At 37.6% G+C, this 23,484-nt stretch overlaps 1 protein-coding gene across 26 annotated transcripts in view; it reads left to right on the top strand.

Moving 5' to 3' along the window:
- The window catches only part of LOC109060317 (voltage-dependent P/Q-type calcium channel subunit alpha-1A-like), a 79,477-nt gene that overhangs the window by 20,551 nt on the left and 35,442 nt on the right, over positions 1-23,484 (top strand). For 16 of the 26 annotated variants that reach the window (XR_006154788.1, XR_006154787.1, XM_042723363.1 and 13 more), the window contains exons 4-27: positions 756-847; positions 1,329-1,481; positions 1,576-1,763; positions 4,034-4,137; positions 4,989-5,104; positions 5,299-5,355; positions 5,704-5,778; positions 6,595-6,801; positions 7,625-7,737; positions 8,096-8,208; positions 8,322-8,453; positions 8,602-8,674; positions 8,763-8,880; positions 8,978-9,045; positions 9,284-9,390; positions 10,333-10,383; positions 10,902-11,034; positions 12,069-12,574; positions 13,090-13,433; positions 13,530-13,671; positions 13,967-14,096; positions 14,317-14,376; positions 15,092-15,198; positions 22,791-22,802. Coding sequence is in view for 24 of the 26 variants with exons in the window: in XM_042723363.1 (XP_042579297.1) it covers positions 756-847; positions 1,329-1,481; positions 1,576-1,763; positions 4,034-4,137; positions 4,989-5,104; positions 5,299-5,355; positions 5,704-5,778; positions 6,595-6,801; positions 7,625-7,737; positions 8,096-8,208; positions 8,322-8,453; positions 8,602-8,674; positions 8,763-8,880; positions 8,978-9,045; positions 9,284-9,390; positions 10,333-10,383; positions 10,902-11,034; positions 12,069-12,574; positions 13,090-13,433; positions 13,530-13,671; positions 13,967-14,096; positions 14,317-14,376; positions 15,092-15,198; positions 22,791-22,802 (3,201 nt within the window). In the remaining 2 variants the exon portion in view is untranslated. The remainder of the gene's footprint in view (positions 1-755; positions 848-1,328; positions 1,482-1,575; positions 1,764-4,033; positions 4,138-4,988; positions 5,105-5,298; positions 5,356-5,703; positions 5,779-6,594; positions 6,802-7,624; positions 7,738-8,095; positions 8,209-8,321; positions 8,454-8,601; positions 8,675-8,762; positions 8,881-8,977; positions 9,046-9,283; positions 9,391-10,332; positions 10,384-10,901; positions 11,035-12,068; positions 12,575-13,089; positions 13,434-13,529; positions 13,672-13,966; positions 14,097-14,316; positions 14,377-15,091; positions 15,199-22,790; positions 22,803-23,484) is intronic. The other 10 variants (XM_042723396.1, XM_042723308.1, XM_042723305.1 and 7 more) reach the window with 3 other exon arrangements.

Genomic DNA, 23,484 nt, shown 5'->3' on the forward strand with positions numbered 1-23,484 from the left:
ACACAAAGATGAAGGCAGCAGTTGACACTCATATCAAAGCAGTTTTAGACAGGTTGTAATATGTCAAGGGTCATTTTCCTATATGTCATGCCCAATGAAGCGGATTTAGGATGTCAGCTGTCTCCAGAAGCACGTGGAGTTAAAAACTGATATTTTACTGCTGCGGTTGTGGGTATGAATGTTGATTAAATTTCCTGTGTCATATGTTTCACTAGCAGCGATGCTGTATCGATTCAGTTGGATTCACGTCTTTGTTCTTCTCTGCATGTTATCACTAAAGAGAATCAGTTTCCAGTGACTTTCCTGCACAAATAAAGGTCATATGAATACAAAGCAGCAGTATCCACATTTATCTCTATTCTCTGCGCATGGACCTCTGACATTCACTCTGCGGGGGGACGGGCAGTGTGTGCCATCCTCTCTGAAACCATTAGTTCCCACTGTTTGTTTTCTTTGAGCCCATCTTGCATTCGCACACTGTTTAGTAGATGTCTGACTAGGGGAAGTGTTAATACTGTATGGTCATTAAGGATTTTCACTTTATCAGTGTTCAGAATGGGCATTAGTTTAGTCTGGATGCGAATAGGTTTACATGAGCTTGGGTTAAGCACCTTTATCTGCCTTTACAAATGCTTTTCTTAATTCAAAAAAAGCTATCTGTCACTAAAAGCAAATCCTATATGAGTGGAAGGGCTGCTTTACCACAATATCCTAGGATAACCTTAAACTGACTTTGTCTTTTCTTGTCTCTCCAGAATCCTGTCCACAGTGGGCACAGACCTTGATCTGAGGACGCTACGTGCTGTTCGAGTGTTGAGACCCCTCAAACTGGTGTCTGGGATTCCCAGTGAGTAACATTTTGTCATCATTTCCTCATATATATGTGCAGGTGTTGGACAAACTAACGTGAACACCCGTTATTATAGGTGTTAATATAATTTGTGTAGGCTAGTACAAGCTGTGGGTGAAAGGGTGACTTGTCAGACTTCCAAAAAGGACAAATCTTGGGAGGCTGTTTAGCAGGAGCTTATATAATAATAAAAATGCCTTCACTGGATGTGATATGAGAGTTCGGTTAAAGGGGAGGGTTAAATCGCATTTGGTTCCTAAAATGAAACTATCACATGACCTGAGTAGAGTTGAATATAGTGCAGAATAAGGATTGCTTTTATGATGCTTATGCAGTGTATTTGAAGTATGATATCTATCAGTTTATGTTATACCCTTTGTGCCCATTATACACTCTGCCAAGCTTTGTAATTCAATTTTATGCTACAAAAAAACTAAAGCCTTTCACAATGTCAGTATGCTTGTTCTCTTTCTTCCAGGCTTGCAGGTTGTGCTTAAATCCATCATGAAGGCCATGATCCCTCTGCTGCAGATTGGTCTGTTGCTCTTCTTTGCCATCCTCATGTTCGCCATCATTGGTCTGGAGTTCTACATGGGCAAATTTCACACCACTTGCTTTGACAAAATCACCGGTAGGCCTTTATGTGTTTGTTCTCACTCGCAGACTTCTTCATTCATGATCTCCAAAACGGTCACTATCAACTAAAAAACCCTTCTTTCTGATAGATGAGATCCGGGAGGAGTTTCCGTGTGGGAAAGAGGCTCCCGCTCGGACGTGTCCTAATGGAACAGAATGTAAACAGTACTGGATTGGACCTAACTATGGAATTACCCAGTTTGACAACATCCTGTTTGCCGTGCTCACAGTCTTCCAGTGCATCACCATGGAGGGCTGGACTGATCTGTTATACTATGTAAGTCACATTGCAAAACTTCACTAAAGAGCTTCCTAATTGCATTTTTGGATTTTTTGACTTGCGCTTAAATAGACCCCAAACAGAACATACCAGGAGTAGCACTAAACAATGATTTATTTTGATTTGCAGTGCAATCTGAATATCTCTGTTAATGCTGGAGGTGACCAAAATCTTATTTTAGGTGTGAGGAACTTTTAATGAGGATAATGGTATGTTTTTCACTGATTAAATGACTTGAATTCTTAAATTATTATTCACATGAATGACAAGAGAATGTTTCAAGATAAATTTTCGATTCTGATTGTTCTAAAGTGCTTATATGAAAGCATACATACAGGTACATACACAGACTACTGTTCATTTGCAAAATAGTTAATTGTGAAATTGTGAGCAATTTTAATTTTATTATATTTTAAAATGTCATTTCAATTTTCAGCATTATTACTCCAGTCTTCAGTGTCACATGTTCCTTCAGAAATAATTCTAATATGCTGATTTGCTGCTCAAGAAACATTTTTATTACAATCAATGTTGAAAACAGTTGTGCTGCTTAATATTTTTGTGAAAACTGGGATGCCTTCAGAAATTTTGGATAAATAGAAAGTTCAAAGGAACAACATTTATTGGAATAAGACATTCTTTGCAACAGTGTAAAAGGTTTTACTGTTACATTTGATCAATTGTATTCTTGTTGAAAAGAAGTATTAATTTATTTTTAATATATATTTTATTGCAGCACAACACTCCTTGTGCATGAAGCGTATAAAAACACTTTTGTCTCAGATGGGCTTGAAATTGGTGGGCCTCACCTTTTAACCCGGACATCCTGTATTATTTTGGTTTTGACTAATCCTCAGCGTAGAGGATTACTGATTTCTTTTACTTAAAGATTAATAAAGAGTAACCAATCTAAGGGACTGAACAGCCCCACCTAATCCACATCCCCTGTACCTTTCAGTCGCAGACATACAGTAAGCAAAATCTCGCCTTATAGAGTCAAAGATGGTGCAGTGCACTTATAGTCTTATCGCTCGTGGCCAGCCTGTCCACTCTGAACAGAGAGCGCTGTTTCCGGTGAGTTCACCCACCCTCTGTGACAGAAAATAGGGCAGTGATGTCAATGCTGTGTTCAAGATTTTCGCAAACTAATGATGTTACCTCAGGGACCAGTTTAATCCCAATTCCACGACGATCCATCTCACAAATCAACAGCAGATTTACCTGAAGGATTGAAGGTTTGTTTTAGAATTAGCCTGAGGATGGTGATTCCATATGACTAAGGCTTGCAGTTCTGTACAGCCCAATCAGATGTTGTCATTTCTTATTTGGTCTTATAGCATTTTTATTCTTTTTATTACTCTTGCTGTTTGGCACGCTGTACCCCCAATTTTTTCTTCCTCCTGTTTCCCTTCTCTCACCGGTGAACGGGGCTTTATATATAACAGGCCGTGCTCAACTGAAGTTATTCTTATAGCTGCTGAGAAAGAACCCTATGAAAATTTAATTGCAAAAAAAGCTGCAGTACATACTGGGGCTTTCAGAGCTTTCAGATATGCAGAGAGAGTGAAGGAGCGGACGAAACGGAAGTGGGGCAGATCAAGGGAGACAGAAAAAGAGACAGGGAGGAAGACTATGGGGCATAGCTACAACAAAATGGCATTGTATAATACAAATATTGCTGGCTCTTTGACAAATTGCTTTAGTTCTTCTTTTCAATTTGCATCAAAGTGTCTGCAAAATGCATTAATGTAAATGGAAAATAAAATCTGAAGATATCAGCACATTCAGCTGGGATATTTTAAAATATCCTTAAAGGATTAGCTAGTTTACTTCAGATATGAGTTCCAAACCCATATGACTTCTCTTGTTTTTGGAACGCAAAAGGAAATATTTAGCAGAATTTCCTCGTTGCTTTTTACAATTAGTGAAAGTATTTTCAAGATTTTCAATGAATAACAACTTTCAGTCTGTTCCTCATATACATACCTACTGTAAGCTTCAAGGTAGGGTTGCATCAAGGTAGATCTGCCATCCTTCTGTCATAGATGTTCTCATCCACTATTAGTAGGGTCAAATTTCCCATCACCTTATAAAATGACCAAATAAACACTTTCTACTTGACACCATTGGAAGTGAGCTGTGGAGAATCTTGTGAAGACAAACACAAAGAAAACCAGATGATCAAACTGTACTCTCAGCTGGAGAGAGAAAAAAATGTTTGGATGTGTGCTTCATGGTACTGACTGGGCTGTTTTATGCCGTTACAGAGCAATGATGCTTCAGGGAGTGCATGGAACTGGATGTACTTCATCCCCCTCATCATCATCGGCTCCTTCTTCATGCTCAATCTTGTGCTGGGTGTGCTGTCAGGGTAAGAAACATCTCTAAGAGAGTGTGAGCTCTTCTCAAATTCAGCTCTGTCATTTTTTCAGGTCTACGGTCTTGGTGCATTGTCTGATTTGCTTATAAATGACAGTGTTTATGATAGTTTTGTGGATTATATGTGAAAATATACAGTTTGTAAATATTGTGTGTTAAAAAAATGTATTGTGTATTGTGTGATATGAGTTTTAATGGCCTATGCAGAGGCAGATATCTACAGTGAACAGCATATTGCATTTAGTGGAAAGAAATATTTTAAAGTTTATAACCCTCATACATTTTTAATCCCAAACCCATATCAATATCACAAACACATACAAATATAAATAAAATAAAAATAATTACATAAAAACAAAAAATTTCAATTACATTTAACATTCATTAATAAAAAATTAAAAAACCCTCAAAAATAATGACATCCAAAGCTGAAAGTGCTTAGAATTATGCCTAGAATCTTATGTTAAGATATTATGTTAATTACTTAGTCCCACGTTTGACATGCAGAAGAAAAAAATTGGTGTAATAGAATTAGTTCCCATTTTATTCATTTGTTCCCTTGTTTTAATTTAGTCAGTGCAACATGGCCACAGTTTAACTAAAACGAGGGAATTAATAAAGTATTGGGAATGAATTGTTAATTTGTGGCTAGGATATCTTGTATTTTCCCCAGGTCATGTGCGGACCTTCATAGCATCAATCAAGAAGTAATTCTGATGATCTCAAAATGACCAAAGATTGTGAAGTTAATCTGCATTTAACTAGTGTGTGTGTGTGCATTTTGTGTTCATCCGTTTCGTGTTCATCCGAGCATTTGTTTGCATGCATGTGTATGTGATACAGAGAGTTTGCCAAAGAAAGGGAGCGTGTGGAGAACAGGAGAGAGTTTCTTAAGCTGAAGCGTCAGCAGCAGATAGAGAGAGAGCTGAATGGATATCTGGAGTGGATCTGCAAAGCAGGTAAATGCCGTAGAAAGAGCCATGAATTCAGATAGTAAAAGATGTCTCTTTTAATACGCATCTCTTTACACTTGTGCGCCGCAGTATTAGAACATGCTGATAATGTACAAAATGTTTCATTAAGCATCGGAAATTGTCCCCATTTTCCTGACTTTTCCAGTGGTTTGATTTGAATCTTTTTTGACTGTGTACAGAAGAGGTGATTTTGGCTGACGAGGACAATGACCCAGATGACCGGATACCCTTTGATGGTATTTACATGACCTCCTCCATCCTTCCTTCCTTTTCTTCCCCATCTCCTCCTCTCTTTGCTCCCGCACTGGGACTAGGTGTTGATTTTCCATTGTAAGGAAGAGAGATATCAATAGCGGGTTGGCTTTGCTGAGGGGGTGATATTGTATACTTCATGTCAATATGCACAGATAATGTAGTGTTCATGAGCACATTTCCATCTGTAGCAGACATGTGATAGACACACTACACTTCCTAGTTGTCTCATTTAGTCTCCTTTCTGTTAATCTATTTATTGGTTATGTATTAATGTTTTAGGCTGTCTGTGAATATGTTAGAAATGAGTGACTATGGTCTGTTACACACAGGCTCGCGGAGGAGGCCTACCATCAAGAAGAGTAAAACAGACCTGCTCGATGCAGAGGATGGAGATGGAGATATAGGTGAGTGTGAGTTAAACAGAAAACACACAAATACAGTTGTACACTTATATAGGTTGTTGGCCCAAGGTTGTTCAATAGGGTATTGCCATAAAAAATACCATAAAAAAGCATGCTAGTATTTGGTATTCTTCAAAAGACCATAAATCATTATCATTATCATTGTCATTATTATTGTATTGTAAAAGGTATATATCATAGTACCATAATATTACCCAGCTTTATTTTAGTGTTACTGAGTTTTTTACTGTTTTTTTATTTTTATATTTTTTATATAGTTTAAAGTTTAATTTTTCCTTTTTTTATTTAATATTTTAGCAATTTTGTTGTGTTTTTGTAATTTTTTAGTAGTTTTGGTAGTTTTAGTTGACGTGTATGTGTATATATATAAACTGTATATGTGTGTATGTATGTATAATTTTTATTTTAGTTTTATTGTATTATATTATCCCTTTTTTTCGCAAAGGTCCATTGTTCCACTGAGTAACTCACTTAGGAAAATAAAATAAAATATATATATATATATATAGATAGATAGATAGATAGATAAGATAGATATACACATATATATATATATATATATATATATATATATATATATATATATATGAATTAACCTGTACTACAAAACCCTAAATTTATATATATATAGATAGATAGATAGATAGATAGATATATTTGATGAATTAACCTGTATTACAAAATGTTGTATTTTTATCACTGTATCCCCCTAATTTTTGGATTACTTATTGATAGCACTTTTCGGTTTTCATTGAATTTTATTGTGTCTTGTTTCCCTGCTTCTTTTCTGTCTGTCAGGTTCTCCATTTGCACGGGGCAGTCTGAAGAGCTCTAAACTGGAGGGCTCTTCCTTCCATAAAAAAGAGCGTCGACTGAGATTCTTCATCAGGCACATAGTGAAGACGCAAGCGTTCTACTGGTCTGTGCTGTGTCTGGTGGGACTCAACACACTGTGTGTTGCTGCCGTGCACTACGACCAGCCCGAAACGCTCTCCGACTTCCTCTGTAAGTCTGTCCACCTGTCTGTTCACTTACAGTAGACCCACATGGAATATTTCAGAATTTTCTGTTTATTATTGTGTGGGAAAATCAGCAGAAATCTGAGCATGTATATTCTGTGGGCAGGTGCTCAAACCTGTGAAGTTTCGTTTCGTTTCTTTTCGTTTATGGAGAGATAATTATTTTTTAATGTTGTTCCCCATTTTCCTGACCGTTTATGGTTTCCTATTTTACTTTCTGAAGATGTTTCTCTTCTTTTATCTTTGATTATTCATTAATTGTTAGTAAGTATTATGCCCCTCAAAAGTATTACAGTTTGGACACTTAAAAATATCTGAATACGATTTTCATCATATTAACAATGGATGTTCAATTACTTTGACCATAAAATGTATTAATCGTCATATTAAAAAGTATATCTATTGTTTGAACAGTATATTCAATTCAATTCAATTCAAGTTTATTTGTATAGCGCTTTTTACGATACAAATCATTGCAAAGCAACTTTACAGAAAATTAAGTTTCTACAATATTTAGTAGTAGCTTATCAGTGCTGACTGTCAGTTCATGTGCATATGGCAGAAATGTTCAGAAAAATCAATAAAAGACAGACGATTAACACTATTAACAGCAATTATGCAATCAAACTTATAGCAAAATGTATATCTGTCTTTTGAAATAAGCATAAATTTCTAGCTTTTAAAAAGTGTTTTTGCTCTATTTATTTAAAATAATTAATTTTTTCCTACCTAATGCATACATTAACATATCTTTAACTTTTGTGAATGCTCTTTCTCTCTGTTTGTTTCCCTCTCTCTCCTCAATCCAGACTTTGCTGAGTTCATCTTCCTGGGGATCTTTATGTCAGAGATGTGTATTAAGATGTATGGGCTGGGGACCAGTCCTTATTTTCACTCCTCCTTCAACTGTTTTGACTGCATTGTGAGTTTCTCTCGCCCATCCTTCCTCTTTTACTAAAACCAAAAAACATTTGAAGGAAACCAAAACATTATACCAGCTGTTCATTCCTCTTTCAGGTCTTCATATATTGATAAAGTTACTGAAGTTAGTTAGTGTGTAACTGAAGAGTTTGTATAATTCGTAATTCACTGCATTGTAAAATAAACGAGTTTCTTAATCGTTATTTCAATGTTTTGGATGCTTTAATAATGATTTTGTGAGTAGTGTGAGAAACAGATATGTGTTAGTTTTTGACGTTGGGTAAGAGGTTTTTGTTTTGTGGCTTGCTGTTAATGAATGAGCTTTAAATGTGTGTTTTATATATGTGCGTGTGGGACAGGTCATTTGTGGCAGCATTTTCGAGGTACTCTGGGCTATGATCCAGCCAGGAACCTCGTTTGGGATCAGTGTGTTACGAGCTCTCAGGTTACTGAGGATCTTCAAAGTGACCAAGTGAGTCTCTCACGTCTTGAGTCCCGTGTCCACCCTTTTTCCCCACTAAATGTCCCAATAAAAAATTAAAAAAAGAATTAAGCATTTTAAATGTCCCCCTTTCCCATCATCAGGTACTGGGCGTCTCTGAGGAACCTGGTGGTGTCTTTGCTGAACTCCATGAAGTCCATTATCAGTTTACTCTTCCTCCTTTTCCTCTTCATCGTGGTCTTTGCATTGCTGGGCATGCAGCTGTTTGGAGGACAGTCAGTATAGCACTAAAATGAACATAATAACAGATAATGTTATTTATTTTTTTATTATGGGTCACCAGAGTCAGTACAGGCCCTAAATAAGGCGTGGCATGGAAATACACTGTTTAACAACAATATAACCACCATTTCTTCTCTTCAGGTTTAATTTTGAAGCCGGCACACCACCTACAAACTTTGATACATTTCCTGCAGCAATAATGACAGTATTTCAGGTGAGCAAATGTGCTGATCGAACAGTGTGCAATCATTCTGTGTGTTTTCCATGGCTTTGTGATTATGGACCTTCTCTGTGCACCTTAGATCCTGACGGGTGAAGACTGGAACATGGTCATGTATGATGGGATCGAGTCTCAGGGCGGAGTCAGAAAGGGCATGGTCTTCTCAGTCTTCTTCATCGTTCTTACGCTCTTCGGCAACTGTATCCAAACACAAAATATTGCATGCTGACACGCTGTTAATTTTCACATACACCAGTGAAGCGTTGATGTGATGTTCCTTAAACCGTCTGTTAACAGACACTCTGCTCAATGTGTTCTTGGCTATCGCTGTGGACAATCTGGCCAATGCACAAGAGCTGACCAAGGTAACAAGCTGCCACACTTTTAGGGTTATGGATCAGGAGTTAAAAACAAACAAACAAATAAAAAAAGTAAAGTTCAGTAAAAAAGAAAAGCTTGATTACACACAGCCATGCTCATGTCAAATTAACCAAATGACCATGTTTCTCCTTCTCTCTCTCAGACTGTTTATCCTTCACACTCCTACGCACCAGCGTGCATCACATTTTAACCAATATGCTTCATGTTTCTCTCCATGTATAGGATGAACAGGAGGAAGAGCAGGCAGCCAATCAGAAAATGGCTCTTCAGGCAGCCAAGGAGGTAGCAGAGGTCAGCCCACTGTCTGCAGCCAACCTCTCCATTGCTGCGTGAGTATCTCTCTCTCATCTCTTTCTCTTTCTGTCTTGCTGCCACATTTTCTCTCCCACAATTTGTTTGTCTTTTTTTTATGTTTGTTTTTATGTGTTCAGACTATGTGTTGCTCTTGTGTCAGCCAAATTAACACATTACAAAACAATACAAAAAAATAAAAAAATAAAAAAGTCATAAATAAATAAATCTGGCCTTTTGGTTTCCATTAATCAAGAGTCAAAAGAGAACATTTATTTGAAATAGAAATCTTTTGTAACATTCTATATTTCTTTACTGTCACATCAATTCAATATGTCCTGGCTAAAATAAAAGTATTAATTTCTTTCCAAAGAATTTATAAATAAACAAAAATCTTACCGACCCCAAACATAAACTATAGTTCACAAAGACAGTTTTTTTTTTTTTTTTTTTTTTTCTCCTGGCCAAACTATTTGTAGAAAATCAAAACGAAAACAGAACCCATGTTTTTAATGTTCATATTATCTAAAAATGTCAGTGACAAACTGTAGATAGGATCCTGGGTTGATAGTGTATTTCGGGACATACAGTAGTTTGGTTTCTAACTGGTTATTTGCTTATTTTTGGAATATGGCTAACCAGCTAAAACAATACTAAAGTTACTATGTTCCAAAACACAGATTTAATAAACATACATCATTTTCTGTTATGTTTGGTGCTATAGACCTATAATGTTGTGTTCCCTGTCCATCAACAAGCTCTGTGATCTTCTCACAGTTATTTACACACAACTTACATGCAGAGGCACAGACTGATTAAAGATGATTCTGGTTTGTCAGTGTGTCAATGTATCCAAGTGTCCAAGGAAAACAAGAGAGCATCGTGAGAGAATATGTGTGTATCAGTGAGGACGAGCTTGTGAATGAGGGAGAAGAGCAAAGAGATGTTCTGTGTTTCTCACATGCTGTTTTCCTCCTCAGCGTGACAGTAAACTCTGAGCGTCTTGATGCAACAGAACACTTTCTGGACTGGTATTTATTCATTTATACTCTTTCTGTTCTTTCAAAACGCCTCTCTGTTCGCCCCACACCTCCCACTCTTCTCCCATCAGCCTTTTCGACATGTGCATTTCCTCCTCGGTTCTCTGTGCTGCTCCCCGCTCTGCTCTCCAGACCGCTGGGTGGGATGGGGCGGGTTTGTCACTCCTCGTCTCTTCTTCTCTCTTCATCCTGCTACTCATCACCTGCTGTTCTCCTCTTATCTCCTTTACTTTCTCTCTTTCACATGCTTTGCTCCAAGGGTTGGGCGCCTGTGATGTGTTCACTCCCAGAATTATTATAGTTATCTTCTTTGTGTGTGTGTGTTCTGTGAGAGAGTTTGACCTAAGCGGTGCAATCATCCTCTTTAACAAATGGTAGCTGGTAGTTGTAGGTGGGCATTTTCAACCTGTGGTAGCTGCAGCAACCTCACTTTTCCCTCTTGATGATAACTAATCTCAGATCTACTGTAAATGTCTCTCTCTCTGTCTCTGTCTCTCTCTTTTTTGCAGTATGGAGCAACAGAAGAACCACAAAGGGTGTAAGTCGGTATGGGAGCAGCGCACTAGTCAGTTGAGACGACAGACCCTGGTGAACAGCAGAGAGGCTCTTTACAATGAGTTGGACCCTGAAGACCTCTGGAAGGTGAGAAGAAATGACGGAGAAAGAGATGCTTGGTCAAAGAGGATGGATTTATGTATCTGTTATCAGCTGATATAATTTTTCACATCGGTCGATATTGCATATATAATTGTACTTTTCCTCTTTTTTTAGATTTAGATTAGCTTTGCCATAATCTAACATTCATGTAAAGTGAATATTTAAAAACAAATAATTTAATAACACTGTTAAATGTAATCTTAAATCTCAAAATGAATATTATTATTTTGAATATTTATAATGTTGCATTTCCTGAATTCACTTTATGCTTGGTTTCATTTAAAAATGATTGGTTTTAGTTTTTAGTGTCTTATTTTCATTTATTTAGACAAAATAGCGTCAAATTTAAATATCAGCCATTTATTCTTTATTGGGCATAACATTAAAATAATTAGAAAATTATTGTATCAACAAAAATACTGATATTGGTGTTTTTGAAAATGTTTCCTAATAATAATATATACAGTGACCACAGTTTACAGGTTCACTGAAAAAATATTCAGGTTTTTTTTTTATTATTATTATTTATTTATTTTATTTCTGTCCTGTTTTCCATTATTTAAACATACTTTAAGCAAGATAAGTCTACTAAATAATCCTTTAAACAATCACAAGCAAAATACTAAGTATTATGATATCAGTATTTATTATTTTAATATAAATAAATAGATATTAATGTATTAGCTTTCCCATAAATAAAAATGCAGTTGTTCCAAACCTGTGTGAATTTCTATATTATATTTTGAAGAATGTTGGTAAGCAAATAGTTTCTGGTCCCTATTGACTTTCATGGTGTATATATATATATATATATATATATATTTCATACTATGGAAGTCATTGGGGACCAGCAACTATTTGGTTACCAACATTCTTCAAAATGTCTTCTTTTATGTTCAAAACAAGAAAGAAGGTCATACAGCTTTAATATTTAGGTTAATATTTGTCTTGAATTAAGTTCATCTCTTGTTTGATTGACAAATGTGTGGTCTTTTGTTTTGTTTTTATCACGCCTCTAGGTCTCGTACTCCCGTCACATTCGTCCCGATATGAAGACACACCTGGACCGGCCGTTGGTGGTGGACCCTCAGGAGAACCGCAATAACAATACCAACAAAACCCATCCGGGTGACGGCCAGCCCCAGCGCACTCATCAGCTCCTGCACAAACAGCCCAACTTCAATGAGGGGGAGAGTGGAGGAGGAGGTGGAGGATCTGGGCCCTGGACAGCATTGGAGAGGGGGGACTCCACGGGATCTCGTCGGAGTCTTTTAGGCTCTGAGAACCATGGGGAGGGTAGAGAGTCTCACCGTAGACATCAGCATGGCGAGCGCTGCAGCCAGGCCCGCCAACATCGTAAAACCGCAGAGGATGAGGGAGAGGGCGGAGGGAGGAGACACAGGAGTAAAGGCAGGGAAAGAGGACCTGAGTGTGAGCATGCAGATGGAGGAGAGCGGAAACACAGACATCATCGCCATGAGGGCGAAGGAAGAAAAGAGAGAGTGGTCCGACACCGTACAAGGAAGTGAGTTTAATCAAAATTACTTTATTTATTCTTTTGGTCATTTTTATACTAAGCACTTAATGGACACATTTTATTCACATCTTTTGCAGTACCTAACCTGACACACAGTTTTAAAAATATAGTGAGCAGATAAAAAAAAATAAAAAACTTCATCCCACTGCCCTGCATCTCACACTTTTCAAATGGAAAAACACTTTCTGTGTCAGCTGCTTCTCATTCAGTATCCAGTTTTACCCAAGGGCAGGTGCAAACATCCCGCCTTTCTGTAATACATTTATTGTAGGTCGCTAATTATTGTTACTTTTAACTCTTTAAAATAATTACTCATTAAAGAATAAAAATAAATAAATAAATGTATTACAACTTCCATAAAAATATTAAGCAGCACAACTGTTTTCTAATATGATAATAAGAAATGTTCCTTGCATATTTGAATGATTTCCGAATGATCATGTGACACTAAAGACTAGAGCACTGACTGCTAAACATCTAATCTTGCTGTCTTCTATCTCCAGGGATGGTCGTGGAAGTGGTCTCACTCTCTCCACCACCCGTCCCATTCAGAAGACTCTGTCCAGGCAGGACAGTCAGTACAGTGAGGACCTGGACAATGCCATGAACAACAAGCTTGCCATCCAGCCACCTAGTAACTCCACCCCTCATGATAGTCTGCTCAATCTGGCCAACAGTGCCCACACTGCCGGCCTGGCACACACTGGCACCGAGAGCAGCCTCATTCTCACCCACCCTTCCTCTACCACTGCTAATGTTACCAGCACTGGTCACCTGGGCATGAACCCTGAGTACACTGCCGTGGACATCCCCCCGATGTTCCCCTCCAGTAACGCCATCCTACAGGGTGAGAGAAAGCGCTGAAAAGAATAACTGACCTTTTTTATTTATTGTCTTAATCATCTGTCTTACTATGATGTGTCCTTTCCTCACGTCTCCACAGTCAATAAGAATGCAAACACCGAGCCCCTGCCAAAGAAGGAGGACACAAAGGGTGATGATGATGATGATGATGAGAAAGATGATGGGGGGCCTAAACCCATGCCACCCTACACCTCAATGTTCATTCTGACTACCACCAACCCGTGAGTGCAGTCCTGGCACTGTGACTCTGCAGTTGGTCAATATTCAAAATAGCATTTTTAATACATTAATAATGGTGCACATTAGCCCTCCCCTCCAACTACCAATAATAATAATATCTGGTGTATAAAATTTCTCCAATTATTGAAGCTAAATAGGGTTCACTCTTTCATGTTAATATTAAACAAAACTGACTAGAGTCACCTGGTTTCACCTCTTAAATTAAATGAAATGAGCTTTCTTTCAAACAATGTTGTTTTTGTTATTAATACGTCTTTTTATGAACTTCCGTTATAGATTTCGGAGGTTGTGCCACTATATCGTCACGCTCCGATATTTTGAGATGTGTATTCTGCTGGTCATTGCAATGAGTAGTATTGCCCTGGCCGCTGAAGACCCTGTCTGGCCCGAATCTCCCCGCAACAATGTGAGAAAGTCCCACATCTCAACATCCTCTCTTTATGTCCATTTTTGTCTACTGGACTAGTAACCATTTTATCTGTCCATCCATGCTTCTAATCATTACCTAATTTATTAGTTCACTTCTCCATCATTTTCATCTGTTTATTTATCATTCTTTATATTCATCTTGTCATATTGATTTGTCATAAAGGGCTTAACACTGTGTCGCTCATTTGTGCTTTCAGGTCCTGCGGTACTTTGACTATGTGTTCACGGGTGTGTTTACCTTTGAGATGCTCATTAAGGTACATATCTGTCCTGCACAGCTGTCTGGGCTAGGATGGTCTATGCTTCACTCTTAAACACATTATATGTATATTGTACTTAAAGAGTTGTTTATTGGTCTCCATGTGGTTTCATGCAATAATATGACGTATTATAGGGTTCATATTCATTTTAAGTTCACATAGTTGCACATGATTTTGGAAACCCTGGAAATGTCTGGGAATTTTAAAATAGTTATTCCTGGAAATATCATAAAAAATAATTATAATACAAGATATGTGATCTATGATTGTAGTTATTATTATTATTATTATTATTATTATTATTATTATTTTCAAATTAATCCTGTTCTTTGAACTTTCTATTCATTAAAGAATCCTGAGAAAAATACATCTCTGTGTAATTTTACGCAGCACAAATGTTTCTTGAACAGAAAATCTACAGATTTGAATGATTTCTGAAGGATCAAGTAACACTGAAGACTGGAGTAATGGCTGCTGAAAATCCAGCTATGCATCACAGAAATAAATTATATTTTGCAATACATTCAAATAGAAAACCGTTATTTTAAATTGTAATAATATTTCACAATATTACTGTTTTACTGTATTTTTGATCAAATAAATTCCGCCTTTATGAGAGCGGAAGAGACTCCTTTCAAAGCCTTTAACATCTCACAGACCCCAAATTTCTGAACAGCAGTGCACTTACTAAATATTTCTCTCTCTGTTTTAGATGGTAGATTTAGGTCTTGTCCTGCATCAAGGCTCATATTTCCGTGACTTGTGGAACATCCTGGACTTTATAGTGGTTAGTGGTGCCCTGGTGGCGTTCGCCTTCACGTAAGTGTCATCAAGGCCCCAGCGTTCATGCCTCACTCCTCTCTCCTCTCCTGCTTGCTGCCTCTCCTCGTCCTTTCCCGTCTTGCTCCCTACAGGTCAAACGCCTGTGCAGTCGGCACAGCTCTCTGCCACCCTGGAGCGCCAGCCTGCTACCCATAAAACCCAGCTTTCTCTCTCTTTCTTTTCTCTCTCACCATTTCTCTGCCTTCTCTTCCTATGCGTTTGCCTTATCTTTACCCTGTCTTTTCCTCTCCTCATCCCTCCTCACATTAAGCCCCAGTTTGGTCATTTCTCACCAAATATCCCCACCCTGCCCCACCATGCACAACGTTTTGCCCAGTGCCTACCCAGTGGGCACGCTTGGGCCCATTTCCATGAGGGTGATGACCCTACCTGGGCACCTGTAACCCTTTAGTGCCCAGGAATCTCTGGAGCATCCAGCCACACTCACCTCAGGTATTTCTACACTCAATTTTTACACATTCATACCTGGAACCAAACATGAGGAAAACAGACAATAAGAAGAAAGAAACAATAGAGCAAGGGGAAAACATTTAAGGGACCTTATTCTACAGTTATCATTGATAGTCTAGTTAAAACTAGTTTTAATAGTTTTTTCCCTGAAAATTTCTTACCCTTAAGCAGAATTAAACATGCTTCTGTACCTCTGTATTTAGGATTTATTTATTAAATGACCCCTCTTATGATTGGCTGACATCTTTGCATGTGAAATGAGTTATAATGATTATTTGTGTGATGAGGGTTTACAGTTGGGTCCAATGTAGCACGTTTTTTTGTCACAGTCCATGCAGAAATTAGCTGTTTAAACTCTTAAGATCACACTGAAATGATCAGGAATCTTGTTAAACAAACTGCTATAAATAAAGGCAGGAACAGCAAAGAAGGGATTTATGATTGGCAATCAGGATAGCTGACAAGAGGAATAAAGCTGTTCCAGGTTGTGTATCTGATCACAGCGGAAGCATACAGCCCAGCTACTGGACTGAGAGAGTTATTAATATGAGGGAGAGGTCAGAAAGGTGCATCTGTTAATATGAAACTAGGAAAAAAAATGCATGCAAAAGGCTCTGTTCCAGACTTAGTAAAGAGCATGAGAACAGATTCTGGGAATCGACATGTCAGATGACCTGAATGAAAGCATGAATGGAAGAAATATGAACCCAGATCAATTTTTGTTTTCTTCCTGAAATACCAGAATCTGAATGCTTTGAAAGAGTAATGTTATATGGTTCTGTCTATGTGTTTGTGTACATCCTCCTCAAGGCCCCGATATACTTCAAACGAAATCGAAGAACGAACTGATATGACATCATTTCGAACAAAATCAGGCCGAAACAAAGTTCGTTTTGAGTTAGTTTCGGCAGTTCGAAACAGCTGACCAAAGCGAACTTTCTGGGGGAGTTTGTTTCAGCTCCTAAACACCTTTGAGTTTCTATTGGTCCGTGGCAGTTACGCAATTGGTGGGTGTTGATTTTTTTTTCCCCTGGTTCGTTTCTCAATACCCCCCCCCCCCCCCCCCCGGTTCGTTTCTCATTCAGCGGAGGTCAGGCAAGAAAAAACAATCCCTCCTACCCACTAACAACAAAAATACAATTGAGTGTCGAATAGCTGAGCTGCACAAATATATCTGCACCTGTACGATCGCTCGCGGAGAGACTTTAAAGATTCAGAAAAAGCATTAATTTCTAGAAAGAAATTGCAATGAAGCTTGGTGTCGACGACCTAGAGTTATGCAAAAAGCGATGCAGAGAAACATCCGAGACAAGTTTTCCAAAGCCATGAAAAGAAAGAAGGAAAGAGTAAAGATATAAGGTAGCAAGTACCAAATACATGTTTCAAATAAATTTTACACCATACTGCTGCTGCTGTTGTTGTTCTTTCAGTAAGCGAATTTAAAGGGTATACAATAAATGAAATGCCAAACGAACATGCAATAATAAACCTTTGTTTTTATCAACAGTTTTTTTGTTTTTTTTTCCACATCATGCTAAAGTTTTACAGACTATGAGACATTCACACTTCCCATAAAAGACTGATTATGGAAATAGAATGGTTCTTTTGGCAAACATTATGTTTACATTAATAAACACCCTAAACATACGCTCGGGAGTCGCGAGTCATGTTTACATTAATCTACACCCCGCCTCCTGCAGCGCGGGGGTGTCGGAATGTTTGAAAACAGTATACCGTCGCTCAGCCTTTTCGAACTTCTTTTTGCCCCCAAACAAAGAACGAAAATGAACTTCGTTTGAAGTATACCGGTGCCTTCAGTCCCTGAAGAACTGTAAATGTGATTGCACACAAATTCTTCTCCACAAAAAAGTCCATATGCAATGCAGTTCAAGACCGGCTTGGTCCTTTAGGTGGACATACACACAACACATGACATGTACCATGCATACCAATTGTGAAAGGCTGTCAGAATTCATATTAATAAAGACCTGTTCACACAAGTCTGACAAATTCAGTGTGAAAATGTAAAATACCTGCAAATAATTTTGCACTAAATAGGTGTTCATGCAGAGTCTGATGCCATTCCCATTCTCATTTAATGTGTTTTTTGGCATCTGAACACTAAAAATTTAAGTACAATATTTCAGACTTTGTGTGAAGTAGTTTATGGAGATGTATTTTGTTTTACATTTTTATTTTATTTTTATTTTTTTTAATAATGCCACATATTAAGACCTGATAACCTATAGTTATAAGAAAAAATATAAATAAAAATATTAATTGTTTGAGGGGACAAAACAGAGCTTGCAAACTGCATTGATTATCTTTCCTAGCATGACTTTCTTAAAGAAATTGCCTTGAATCCTTGAGCACTGGTTTTCTCTTACCACCAATCCCACCCAATCTCACTTCCGTTTGCACCCACATCTTTAGCTCCTGCATGAAATAACTTTCTTATTAGGTGATTCATAAAGAGGTTATGCCATTTGGATATGTCTGTCCTAAAAAAGTAGACTTCTCCAGTATTCCTTTCTCTCCCTCCCTCCCTCCCTCCCTCCCTCCGTCTCTCTGCACACAGTGATAGTGCGCTCAGAACGGCAGGCGCTCTGGGGTGACTGGTGCTCCCTGGCTGTGAGCGTGGGAACAGTTCCCATATCTCTACTATCTATCTCTCACAGAGTCTGTTTTTAACCTTTTACTCAATTTCAGGGAGTGACTCATATCTGTGTGTATGTATCTGTGCATGTTTATTTAGTATTTTGTGTACAGAGTCCAAAATTAGCACTTGCAGAGTGTCAAATGCAAGTAAAGTGGCTTTGGCGTGTATATGACCCATTTTCTAGATACTGGAAAATGTAATTTGATGACTACCACAGAAAATAATGCATGGTTGAAATGACAAAGTATGGAAAAGATCAATAAAAGAACCAATCCTTTTTCATATTTAACTTCATGAGTTACAAAAAATAAAAAAAAAAATTTACTTTACGTTACTTTACTTTACTTGTTAAAATGTGTCTATCCATGTAACTTCTGGAGTTACAACAGTGAAAAAAAGAAAAGAAAAAAAATTCTGAAATAAAAGATTTTGACTGGGAATAAAAGTTCTTCTCAATTTGCCAGCCAAGGCAGGTGTAGCAAAAGGTTCATTTTGGACCCTGTTTGTATATATGTATTTTTGTATTTGTATCTAAATTGTTTTAAGTGTTCACACTAGATTAGGTGTCCACATATAAAACAAACTAGGAGCTCTGCCATTATTTTGTGATTTGTATTCTCTCTCATATTGATATTTTTCCTGCTTCAAAAACCCCATTCTTTCCCTGTGCCTTTTATTCTGTGTCTGTGTGTGTTTTGTGTATTTGTATGTGTCTCTGGCTCTGTCTGTCTCTGTCTTCCTGTCTCTGATCATCTCTCAACACCTACAGCGGAGGAGGCGGTGGGGAAGGAGAGGGGTAATGTCTCTTTCTTTCTCCCTTTCCCCTCTGTTTGCTCTTATTGCCTGTCCTTCTCATTACACGCCTGTCCTCTCCTTCTATAGACTGATCTGTCTGTCTGATTGTCCGTTCAAACGTCCTCTCACTATGTCCCTCACACATAGGACACAAGCCAAGGGCGAAGTCATGTCATTCTTTAGCCGCCTGCAGTTACTCAATCTTACAGTTTATCATCTCTTGGTACTTTCTACAGTATGTGGACACCTAAATGTGTTAACATACGTGTTTGTGTCTATGTGTACGTGTGTGTTTCTTTGTTTTCATGTCGGCCTTCGAATACGATTTCTCTAAAACGTCCAATAAGTGTGGTATGACTGATATACAACAGATAATAATATCATGAATATGTGAGTCTATAATAAGTGCCTTTTTTATTTTGAAAATATAAATAAAATTAAATGATAGTGTTTTAATTAAAATTAATATTTTTTAAATAAATGTCACTTGTATAGTGTGAATGGAGCCTATGTGTATTTACAATTATTATTATCTATTTTTTACAAATTATAAATTTTTATCTATTAATTTATTATATCTTTTTATTTAAACATTATTTAAAGATGTAAAATACTCCTTTAAATATAATTTTTAAATACAGCTTAAATTATATTGCATTACAATCTGTAATTTTGTTAATTTTTTATAAATGTATTTAATTACATGTTTATATTTAACTTTTTATGTTTATATTTATACTTTTTATATATATTTAAAGATTTTGCACTTCATCAGATGACTGGACACAGGTGGTCTTTTCATAGAATGACTCGCCTAACATTACAGGGACCTCACAACTAGATCTGGACATTATAAAAATGTAACCGATTAGACCGATACACTTGCAGAGTGATTTCATAGCACCATAAGGAGACATACAGAGGAAATGTCAGGTGATGTACTATATACAGATCACTTTTACAGAGCTGCCCATGTAAAGCAGCGAAACAAGACAACACAGAATGCATTAGGGCCTCTTAGGACTGGACAGGGTCTTTGCCCAGAAAGATAACACCATAATGGGATTACAGACAATCAAACTGCTCACCTCCTAGAAGGGCACTGTCCAATTGAGATGTGTATCACCATTTTGATGAACGCAAGATCCAATTAGGCAGTCTATTTATTGCGGCAAAAATTCGGCTGAGAGAGAAAGCGAGCGAGAGAGAAACTGCATAGCTACAAAGTTCAAAGAAACAGATTCCAGTATGCACTTCCCTATGCTGCCATATAGAGTCAGAAAGCTGGATAACAAAAACATAACATATTATGTGTTAAAACATAGTGAATCAGTTGGCTATTTGCTTCTATTCTATAAAATACTAGAAACAATAAAATGAGACTTAAATAATAATAAAAATAGTAATATATTCATAATATTTATTAATGATAATAATAATTGTCAGATTTATTCATTCATATGCCAAGAAGTAGAGTTCATTCATATTTACAGTACCATTAGGCTGTACTTGGTTTTCGAGCAGCATGGCAACTTTATGTGATAATATATAGAATGTGTGATCACCGGTGTGCATTAAAACGGCTTTGAATGAAGCTCATCCAATCAGAAATGAGTCTTAACTAGCTGTTTATATTGGTGATGACGTATTTCTTGATGGGCCAGTTAATATACAAAGGTCTTTGCATAAACATCTCATCCCTGCTTACTACACACCTTTCAACAGGTGTACTCTACTTTTATTAATAGGGTTGATTGACAAAAAAGACACTCTGGAATAGAACAGATGCACTGCATGCTCAAATATAGCAGGTTTGAGTAAGTTAGTGGCACAGACAAGTACGTTTTTAGTGATGGAATCGATCCAGGTCATCTCTAGAGAATAAAAAGAGATGACTGAAACAACTTCTCTCGTGCATTAGAGAGATGTTTGTTGAGAAGGTCTGTATGTGTTTAGGTCACACAGTTGTCCACATTTCCTGATTTGAACCTGTGAACTGCTTGAGATGACAGACTTGAGCCTGCTGGGAGTTTTTTTGTTTGTTTGTTTGTTTTTTTGCTGAGTGCTGGATTTTGACTTAATACGTTGGGGTGAATCTATCTTAGGAAATTTGCTCTTTACTATTTTTCATATAGTTTTTGCACATTAAAGTACCATGTAGAATAAATCTGTGTTAATTGCACACTTCAGCAGAGCTTCGGGTCTCCATTGCTTTGATGGTGAAGTGCTTATGTTCATATGACAGTGCCATGTGACATACTATCGTATGCCATGTGACAGTATGAGCTCTAAAGCACTGGATCATGATCATGATGAACAAGGAGGCATGGCAACTAACTCCAGAAGCTGTCACCATAGCGATGAAGTCACATACAATATGGCAATGCATGTTTACTACTCAAATAGATTTAGATTTGTGTGAAAGTGTGCATATAGTCTCAGCCCATTACGGCATGCCTACAGACCACCCACAGTCCGTTCACTGACCGCCTGATGCATATTGTACACTAAAAAAGGCAAGTTTAGACTGACATTGATAGGCTAAATTTAATGAAACTTCCAGGAGTGAGTTTAGGTGGACTGACTCCGTCAGGCTGAACAGTTCTAAGAACAAAGAGGAATAGTTCTGGTTATTTTTCCACTTGAGTTTGGTTCTGCACGGCACAGTTAGGAACTGTTCTCGGGCCAGAATCCTCAGAATGGTTAGCTAACAGAAATATCTGATCATCCTCCATAATGTTGTGGTCACTATTTACATTTTAAACTTTATGTAAACACTCGTGTTACCAAGGCAACTACTAATGCGTTTGTATTATGAGCCCTGTTATCAACCCCACAGTGGGAAAAAAAATGATATCCGTGCCGGCTAGTCTGAATCAGCACGGAATGGAACGGTTAAGCAATGAAAATGATTCGTCCCGATGGTGGAAAAGCAGCTGATGTTGTTTGCAGTAATTCGCAGGAGTGGGCAGGTTCTAAATTTACTTATTTCCCAAGATTTCTTTGCAGAATCACATGTAATGTAGTTTTTCACAAGGAATTCTACTGTTAGACATGATTAACAAATTATGTTTAAATAATATGGGCTTCAACATAATGCAGCATAAAACAACCTCGTAGCTAACAGTAGGTCTGTTTTTTATAAGGTTTATAAGTTATTTTTAAGCATCAGTTCCACTATGGAGAAAATGAATGGAATTTGTTTTTTACTTCCGGAACCTGACTGTTGCACTCTACTGTGGTAAAATTTATTTTAAAAAAACCCCCGCCCTTAAACATAACATAAAAACAAAACGGACTGTGGTTGATCACGTTACATGTCAGTCAGGCGGTCACTTCCTGCCTAATAGAATAAACTGCCAGGAGGACCACGCATTTTGCCGCAAGTCAAAAGTCTGGCTATGTAAGGCTAAATGTTCTGCTGGCATAGTTTATATATTGTTTAGAGTTTTGTAAGTGGGTAAGTAAACACAGATGTATGGGTCTGTGGATGCGGAAAGTGTAACAGTTCACAAGCTTGCATCCTTATTTCTCTCTTTACTGTATGTGTCTCATATTAATGTATTTCTTCTTTCAAACTCCCTTTCTTCCCCGTGTCTTGTGTGTGCATGTGTGAATGTGTGTCTGATTCCTCTCTCATCTCTTCAACTGCTCACACCTACAGCGGAGGCAGCGGGTAATTCTCTCTCTCTCTTTTTCTCTCTCTCTTCCTCCCTCTTTTGCTCTTAATGCTTGTCCTGGTGATTACACGGCTTTCCTCTCTTTCTTTTTTGGATTTGTCTCAATGTCTGTCTGCAAGTCACCCATCTCTTCTATCACTCTGTTACTGTTTCTGTTAACCACCCGTGGATGGTCATTCAGTCCACGTAGTCCTGATAGCGGGGTTTGAGAGGTCCCTCACCTCTGCACCCGTCACTCTAACAGCACTTCTCTGATGAAAGCTTGTTTATGCTTGACAGTGTGTAACCACATCTGCTGAGAGGGCAGGATTTGGTACGGCGCTGGAAATCTAGAGCGCTGCCCTCTGTCCTTGACACTGAGACAGAAGAGGAGAAGAAAGGACAGGGAAGACAATAAAGATGCAAAATATATAAAGAGACATCTATATTTTATACAGTAAGGTCCAAAAGTGTGAGAATGTATTTATTTTTTTTTTTTTTTTAGACAAAGAGAAGTTACCTAAAATAAATAAATGTTTGCTTCGTATGTGGAACAGAACCAAATTTACGACGTCATTCCTTCATGAAAGAAGCAGCGGTATCCAATTAACGAATATTAATCATTTGTTAGCATAACAACCAATGTATTTTTACTGCATTTACTCATTTGTTTATTTGCTTATATATATACTACCATTC

This window comes from Cyprinus carpio, chromosome A3 (genome assembly GCF_018340385.1).
Source record: "Cyprinus carpio isolate SPL01 chromosome A3, ASM1834038v1, whole genome shotgun sequence".
NCBI classification, from domain to species: Eukaryota; Metazoa; Chordata; class Actinopteri; order Cypriniformes; family Cyprinidae; genus Cyprinus; species Cyprinus carpio.